At 35.2% G+C, this 9,575-nt stretch overlaps 1 protein-coding gene across 1 annotated transcript in view; it reads left to right on the top strand.

Annotated features, from left to right (window-relative positions):
- Nucleotides 1–858: 858 nt before the first annotated feature.
- The window catches only part of LOC148942171 (arf-GAP with dual PH domain-containing protein 1-like), a 43,437-nt gene continuing 34,720 nt past the window's right edge, over nt 859–9,575 (top strand). The window contains exon 1 of the mRNA XM_089102982.1: nt 859–995. Coding sequence (XP_088959108.1) covers nt 917–995 — 79 coding nt within the window. The 5' untranslated portion in view covers nt 859–916. The remainder of the gene's footprint in view (nt 996–9,575) is intronic.

The raw sequence follows: 9,575 nt of genomic DNA, 5'->3' as shown, positions 1-9,575 counted from the left end.
AATAAAATGGCTATCTAAAAAATTATGATTCGGTGACTTTGGTAAAAAACGATCGGGGGACGGGGCTTAGTTGCCCTCCATTCTTTTTGGTCGCTGAAAAAGGGCACTAGAACTTTGAATTTCCGTTCTGAATAAGCAAGTCCATCAGTTTTCTGGTCTGCCCTAAGAAAATGTAAGGATGCCAAGGGTAAAAAATACAAGGATCTTTGTGATTTTATGCTAACGTTATGTGGCCTGCCACATTCTTCAGCAGCTGCTGACTGAAAGACAGTTTACGCGCCTTAGTAACATCAAAACTAAATTACTTAACGGTCTTCTAATGCAAACGACCACTTGTTTAATGCATGTCAAGCAACTAATTTGGCGTTCTGGAACGTTTCTGGGATCCTGGATTATACATTTTGAAATGCCCAAGAAATACTCCGATTAGCAAATAGCTAGCAAAAGAAGGAATAAGGCAGACTTGCTGAACATGATTTTCAAGATGAATTATCGCTAGAAGACTAATCTTAAGCTCCCACTTATTTTTAGCTCCCACTTTTATTCCCAATTATTTTTAGTGTTTACTTGTTTTTTATGAGTTTTGTGCTTGTATTAAATGTTTTTTTTTGTTTTAAATATATTTAATGTTGACTGGCCGCTTTGAAAGATGTTTCCAAAGCGTCTTTTGGTCAATATCCCAATTGATACGAAAAATAACCTCTAGGTTCTGTTTTAAGATGGACATGTTTTGGACATATTTAAGACGAAATATGGACATATTTTGGCTAAAAATGACATAATTTTGGATACTCAGGGGACATATTTATGGGCCAAAAACTTGGTAACCCTGATAAGAAACCGTTTAGAATTTGAATCCTAAAATCCACGTTAGGCCAATGCACAGATTGCACATAGAAGTCAGTTAAATTTTTAAATGAGCGAAAAGAATCGGCAGTTTGTTGAGCTATTAAAAAAGCCAGGGAATGATAATTGCGTTGATTGTTCAAGCAAGAGTAAGTTTTCTTAGTAGAGCCCATACTTCCTGGGTTGTGAGCTTCTTTCTAGCCTAGGCTAATTCTCCTTTTCATTTTGTATAGGCTAGTAATAAATGAAGTGGAGTAAAATTTATCAATGATAGAGTAGGTCTATTGGTAAATATTTAGTAGTTGATTGCTTCTGAAACAAACAGACTAGTAGCCCTAGGCCTAAAATAAAAATATTGGCTTCCAATAGCCTAGACCTAGCCTAGATTTCTTATTTAGCCTAATTTTCTTTACAAATATCATGGTTGCTGTTCTGACAATGCACCCTACTAATATTGAGGATGTTCCTATTAATCAGATTAGGCCTATCATATTCTCTTCCATTGTTATCCTTTTTTCAAATCATTTTGAAATAATATTATTGCCCAATATTACAATCAATCACATGCAAAACTAGATTTTATTAAAATGAGACTAGGCTACAGAAACCTGTTTAAAGAAGAACCTAGCCTATGATGTGTCCAAGATTCAAACAATAAAGAAATATTTTATTAGAGCTATGTAGCCTATGGGAACTTCAGGGGATAGGGTACATTGTCAGAAAAGCAACCATGATATTTTGAAAGAGTTGAGCTCTAAGTGGATAGGCTACCTTGAAAAATCTACTAAAGCTAAGTAGAAACAGTGTACAAAATTAGAGAATGGCTGCCCCCTCCTCCATTATACTTTCTGGCTGAAGGGATATAAAACAGAGATTAGCAATGCTAGTTTGGACTTTCATGTCTAGTGTTGCATCATTTACCCTTTTTTTGATATGATAGTACACTTCTTTTATTGCTATGTTTCCTTCAGAAGTGGTCAACTACTAAATATTTATTGAACCATAGCTTCTTCTGAACTAAAGACTTGTCTATTAACAAAACTTTTACTTCATTAAGCTAGAGCTAGTCTTGAACAAAAAAACTTGTTTGGGCTTAAAACCCTGCTAAAATATATATTTTCAAAACTAGATCCCTAGGATGGTTTTGCAAGATTCCTGGAAACACTTTCCTGCTTAGAGCATGAAAACTAGTGGAATACAAATGCTATGGCATATATAGCTTACTTGCACTTTGGAACAGGAAATGGCCTTTTCAGTTGTGGCACATAAATTGTATTTTGCAAATATAGCCATTTTCTTCCATGTTCCTTGGGCTGCTTAAAAATTATACCAGAATTGTGGTTTTCAGCTCCAATTTCCATGGCTTGTCTAGATTCACTTTCCAAAAATGCAGAAAGTATTTCTAAGTTACAATTTCCCAAACAGAAAGTTATTTATGTGTATCTTCACCAACAGTAACACATGGAAAGTGATTTCAAATCTACTTTCCAAGTCATGGAAACTGTCATAATGAAACAGGGAGCAAAAATCAAAATTTTAAGGTTAAATATATTTTGTCAAACCTTAGATAGGTATAGATCTGTCATCCATACAATCTTCTAAGCCATAGAAGTATAGAAAAGGTAAATATAGTATCTTGGTAACACCTTTCCAGGGTATATTTTAGGCCTTGGATTCATTCCTGAAAGTCTCATTCCACTCAATGCCTGTTTAAGTCAGCCCTTATTCCATTCAACCCAGTAAAACTAACTTTTAGTAAAGCACTTCTCTTAAGCACTTGCTTATTGAACCCTATGGCCAGCTTTTGAACAAGTTGTAACTAGTGCAGATTAGAAGCTCAGAAATTATTCTTGTTTTGTTTGCAGTTTCCAGCTTATATTGCAAATTCATTCCCAAGCTCAAAATCATGTCTGATATTTTAATAACAAAAAGGCTTTATGTGAAATCAAAGTTTTTTTAGCAACAGCTTTTTGTGCAAGGATTTAGAAGAGAAAAATAAATAAAATAGGAATCAAAGAATCAGGAATGTATCCAGGTTTTTTTTTGGAGGGGTTTTATAAAAGAATTTGTTTGGTGGAGGGGGAAGGTTTACTAAAAAGGCTTTAAAAAACACATTAAAAATTGATTTGTGTTCACTTTTTGTTATGTTTTTACAAGTTTGACAAAAATTTCAGGGGGAGGGGATCAAACCCTCTACTTCCCCTAGATATGGCTTTACAAAGAATATAAGTCAATAACCAGATTATTTAATTGCAATAAGTTTATTGCACACATCACCTTAGACCTTAGTTCCTCCAATGCCATCCAGGGCACATAGGGCATCAGTGAGACTCTACCATTCTTCTTGAAGCTGGGCAGCAGCTACTGACAGTTGTTTTGAGTTGACAAGTCTTACTACTTTGCTGTTAGCATTTCAGAGTATGAAGGCAATGACAATGATGAACAGGAAGGGGGACTACACACATCCCTGCTCAACCCCTGAAGCAATTTTGAACCATCTTGTGTTACCAGTACTGGTACAAATGCAGCATCTATTTCTTTGTACATGGCCATTGTAGCAATGAAATTTTTACTGTGGTTATAAAAGAAAAGGGACTGGGCTTAATTTTGATTATAAATATTGACCGCGTCAAATGTAATATCGTACCCTAAAAGCTGACAATTTACACTTTATGGGTTCTCCGATAGCGCCGCTTATAGCGCTAAAGATTGTGTCAACTAGGCTAGCGCTGCCCTCAATCAATGGGAGAAAATAGAATATTTAGACATATAAATGTGGCCTTTTTTTTCTTGAGCTATCTGGAGATCCGATTCTCTGGGAACATCCTTGGAAGTTTTTGCAAACTAATTGCCTGTTACTAGACTAGATGCAGACATATAAAGTGAAATAAACACAGGTAAAAAACAATAGATTTATTGGGACTTACATATTTAGGTGCACAGCAGTGAGTCACTTGAAACAACAACAATGGTGACAGAGATATAACAATCAAAGAATTTCCCAGATCGTACTCCGAGTAATTCTGTCTAAGCGGTCCTGATTCTCCAATACGAATATATATAAAAAGCACTTTTACCCCACTATCAAATGTATTTTCTTTCCTCCTGCGCTGCGAAAACTGGGTCACAATTGGTTCGAGTGGCCCCAAGGATGCGAACCCTTCGTCCAAAAATATGTCTTAAATATTTTTGATGATTTAGATGCACACACGGTTCTTATCGTTTAAACTTCCTGCAAAAGTGACTGCACTTTTTCTCTTTGCTGATTAAGGACTTTAAATTTTTGAAACTAGATTTAACTTAATTAGGGGAAGTTGGAATTATCTTTAGAAAGAAGGAACTTTATTTTGGTATTTTAAATATATCGCATTTTGCTCATGGTACATATTACCCATGTACCTATTATGACTTGCTTGCCTTTGGGCTTTTGAATGTTTGTAATTTATTAATTATTTCTTCTACATAATTATTTTATATTTATGTTATGGCCTAATCAGGATTCCTAAAAATTTTCTCTATTACTTTTCTTATTTTATTCCACATCCCTATCTAAAATTAATCTACCGGGCTAAGATTATTCATGGTTCCAGGCTATCTACTATACTAAAGATTTTTTTTTTCCTACACCTAACACTAATTACTTTTACATTTCCAACAAGTTTGGGGCTATTCTACCTTCACAGATTATTTTTTGAATTCACTTTTTACAAGGTTTTTTTTTATTTTGGTGTTTATATGGCACACCATTTTCTATCTACGCTACATTAAATGAATAGCTCGACAACGCTACATATAACTATCTGTATATCTAACATTACATACAAAAATGATTTAAAACATACAATATTGGGTTCACCCTATTCACTGGTAACATTAGAACACTTTCACTGGGGATGTTTTACTACGCAACGTTGATGATGGGATATTGGGATTTTCGAGTTATCAAAGTTATTAAGAAGTAACATATGTAAATTCACATCTATTTCAGTACCTTTGAGTCTTTTTAGCGTACTCAATCCTTCTGTTGTAAATTATTTTCCTTCACTCTTTTCGTCTTGGCAAAATTTTTGAAGCGCTTACGTTATGGTTTCTTCATGGGACAGTTCAAGCACGATTGTGTTCACACGTCAGGCTTTCTCTAATTGTCAACTGGGAAATGATGTTCCAACTACAGGTGTGGGAATATGCCATCAGAGTTCATTATCACCTGCTTTTTGATAATTCAAAGGGTGCCTTATCTTTTGGGATATTTTGAGGCACATAGAGAATGTATTCTCGTATAAAATTGTTCTTTTGTGTCTCTTATAAACTTGTTAGCTCATGGCTTGCGTCTATTAACCTTTGCGGTGATTCCTTGGTTAATCACGAGGGAATTGAAGTTTGGATTTGGACGGGTTGACTTCAAACTATAGTGACTCCTTCAACATATTGTCTTTGACTTCTGGGAGGGGCATATTGTTACTTGCATGATCACTGGGGCTAATTTTGGTTTCTAGGTCCTTTTTTCAGAAATTATCTCGTACATTTATGGCATAACAGAGATATGAACTTTCCACACAGAGGGGATAGGATGGATTCTGAGAGATGGTCGAAAAGGATTCAACGTGTGAATCTGTGTTGTATAAATAATTTTCGGGATCATCAAATATCATCACTATACAGTTAAATGGTTCTAGGGTCCATAATGATTGTCAAAGGCGATATTTATGTATTTATATCTTGTACTGATCGATGGGGTTCTCAGCATTTATGTGATTATATAGTTTGATAAAGCACTGGATACTGAGATTCAAATATAATTTTACCTGATACGTAATATGGTTTGTGGTCGAAGAAACAATGATCAAAGGTAACTGTTGTTTTCGTAGACGAAGCTGGGATGAAAATTGCCTGGAGTGTATCCTACCGACCGCGCCATTTGTAGCGATGAAATTTTTACTGTGGTTATAAAAGAAAAGGGACTGGGCTTAATTGTGGTCATAAATATTGACCACTTCAAATGTAATATCGTGCCCTAAAAGTTGAGAATTTACACTTTATATGTTCTCCGATAGCGCCGCTTATAGCGCTAAAGATTGTGTCAACTAGGCACGTACCACCCTCAATTAATTGGAGAAAATAGAATATGTAGACATATAAATATGGCTTCTTTTTTCTTAAGCTATCTGGAAATCAGATTCCCTGGGAACGTCCTTGGAAGTTTTTGCGAACTAATTGCCTGTTACTAGACTAGATGCAAACATATAAAGTGAAATAAACACAGGTAAAAAACAATAGATTTATTGGGACTTACATATTTAGGTGCACAGCAGTGAGTCACTTCAGACAACAACAATGGTGACAGAGATATAACAATCAAAGAATTGCCCAGATCGTATGCCGAGTAATTCTGTCTAAGCGGTCCTGATACTCCAATACGAATATATATATATAAAACACTTCTACCTCACTATGAAATGTAGTTTTTTTCCTTCTGTGCCGTGAGAACTGGCTCACAATTGGCTCTAGTGGCCCCAAGGATGCGAACTCTTCGTCCGAGAATACGTCTGAAATATTTTTGATGATTTAGACATTCACACGGTTCTTATCATTTAAACTTCCTGCAAAAGTGACTGCACTTTTTCTCTTTGCTGATTAAGGACTTTTCATTTTGAAACTAGATTTAACTTAATTAGAGGAAGTCGGATTTATTCTAAAAAAGAAGGAACTTTATTTCGGTATTTTAAATATATCGCATTTTGATCATGGTACATATTACCCGTCCCAATAATTAATGACGTCCTGTCATTATGACTTGCTTGCCTTTGGGCTTTTGAATGTTCGTAATTTATTAATTATTTCTTCTACATAATTATTTTATATTTATGTTATGGCCTAATCAGGATTCCTAAAATTTTCTCTATTACTTTTCTTATTTTATTCTACATCCCTATCTAAAATGAATCTACCGGAATAAGATAATTCACGGTTCTAGGCTATCTACTATACTAAAGTTTTTTTTTTCCTACACCTAACATTGATTAATTTTACATTTCAAACAAAGTTGGGGCTATTCTACCTTTACATAAGATTTTTTGAATTCACTTTTTCAAGGCTTTTTTTGCTGTCTATATGGCACACTACTTTCTATCTACGCTACATTAAATGAATAGCTCGACAACGCTACACATAACTCTATCTGGACACCTAACACTACATACAAAAACGATTTCACACAATATTGGGTTCACCATATTCACTGGTAAAATTAAAACACTTTCACTGGGGATGTTTTACTACGCAACGTTAATGATGGGATATTGGGATTTCTGAGTAATCAAAGTTATTAAGAAGTTACATATACAAATTCACATCTATTTCAGTACCTTCGAGTCTTTTTAGCGTACTCAATCCTTCTGTTGTAAATTATTTTCCTTCACTCTTTTCGTCTTGGCAAAATTTTTGAAGCACTTACGTTATGGTTTCTTCATGGGACAGTTCAAGCACGATTGTGTTCACACGACAGGCTTTCTCTAATTGTCAACTGGGAAATGATGTTCCAACTACAGGTGTGGGAATATGCCATCAGAGTTCATTCTCACCTGCTTTTTGATAGTTCATAGGGTGCCTTATCTTTTGGGATATTTTGAGGCACCTAGAGAATGTATTCTCGTATGAAATTGTTCTTTTGTGTCTCTCGTAAAATTGTTAGCTCATGGCTTGCGTTTATTAACGTTTGTGGTGATTCTTAGGGTAATCACGGGGGCATTGAAGTTTGAAATTGGACGGGTTCACATAAAACTATAGTGACTTCTTCAACGTATTGTCTTTAACTTGTGGGAGGGGCATATTGTCACTGGCTTGGTCACTGGGGTTAATTTTGGTTTCTAGGTCCTTTTTTTCAGAAATTATCTCGTACATTTATTGCATAACAGAGATATGAACTTTCCACACAGAGGGGATAGGATGGATTCTGAAAGATGGTCGAAAGGGATTCGACGCGTGAATCTGTGTTGTATAAATAATTTTCGGGATCATCAAATATCATCACTATACAGTCAAATGGTTCTGGGGTCCATAATGATTGTCAAAGGCGATATTTATGTATTTATATCTTGTACTGATCGATGGGGTTCTCAGCATTTATGTGATTATATAGTTCGATAAAGCACTGGATACTGAGATTCAAATATAATATTACCTGATACGTAATATGGTTTGTGGTCGAAGAAACAATGATCAAAGGTAACTGTTGTTTTCGTAGACGAAGCTGGGATGAAAATTGCCTGGAGTGTATCCTACCGACCGCGCCATTTGTAGCAATGAAAATTTTATAGCTGCGGTTATAACATAAAAGGGACTGGGCTTAATTGTGGTCATAAATATTGACCGCGTCAAATGTAATATCGTGCCCTAAAAGTTGAGAACTTACACTTTATATGTTCTCCGATAGCGCCGCTTATAGCGCTAAAGATTGTGTCAACTAGGCTAGCGCCGCCCTCAATTAATGGGAGAAAATAGAATATGTAGACATATAAATGTGGCCTCTTTTTTCTTGAGCTATCTGGAGATCAGATTCCCTGGGAACGTCCTTGGAGATTTTGAGAACTAATTACCTATTACAAGACTAGATGCAAACATATAAAGTGAAATATCCTCAGGTAAAAAACAGTAGATTAATTCGGATTTACATATATATATGCAGAATAGTGAGTCACTTTAAACGACAGCAATGGTGACAGAGATACAACAATCAAACATAGGCCCAGATCGTGCGCCGAGTAATTCCGTCGAAGCGGTCCTGATATTCCATTACGAATATATATATAAAAAGCACTTTTACCCCACTATGAAATGTAGTTTTTTTCATTCTGCGCTGTGAGAACTGGCTCACAATTGGCTCGAGTGGCCCCAAGGATGCGAACTCTTCGTCCAATAATACGTCTCAAATATTTTTGATGATTTAGACATTCACACAGTTCTTATCGTTTGAACTTCCTCCGAAAGTGCCTGCAGTTTTTCTCTTTACTGATTGAGAACTTTTCATTTTGAAACTAGATTTAACTTGATTAGAGGACGTCGGATTCATTCTAAGAGAGACGGAACTACATTTCGATATTTGAAATATATTACAATTTGATCATGGTACATATTACACGTCCCAATAATTATTGACGTCCCGTCATTTTGACTTACTTGCCTTTGGGCTTTTGAATGTTCGTAATTTATTAATTATTTCTTCTACATAATTATTTTATATTTATGTTATCGCCTGATCAGGAGTGCTAAAATTTTCTCCATTACTTTTCTTATTTTATTCCACATCCCTATCTAAAATTCATCTACCGGACTAAGATTATTCATGGTTCTAGGCTAACTACTATACTAAAGATTGGTTTCTTTTTCCCTACACCTAACACTGATTACTTTTACATTTCCACCAAGGTTAGGGCTATTCAACCTTTACCTAAGATTTTTTTGAATTCACTTTTTACAAGGCTTTTTTTTTGCTGTCTATATGGCTAACTATTTTCTATCTAGGCTGCATTAAAGGAATAGCTTAAAAACGCTACACATAACTCTATCTGGACGTCTAACACTACACATAAGAACGATTTAAAATACACAACATTGGGTTTACCATATTCACTGGTAAAATTAAAACACTTTCACTGAGGATGTTTTGCTACGCAACGTTAATTATGAGATATTGGGATTACTGAGTAATCAAAGTTACTAAGAGGTTACAT

The sequence above is a fragment of the Artemia sp. Qi Xiang Cuo genome, chromosome 17 (genome assembly GCF_049724085.1).
Source record: "Artemia sp. Qi Xiang Cuo chromosome 17, ASM4972408v1, whole genome shotgun sequence".
Classification (NCBI taxonomy): Eukaryota; Metazoa; Arthropoda; class Branchiopoda; order Anostraca; family Artemiidae; genus Artemia; species Artemia sp. Qi Xiang Cuo.
The sequence above is the reverse complement of the archived record's forward strand: the minus strand, read 5'-3'. Positions and strand labels throughout refer to the sequence as shown.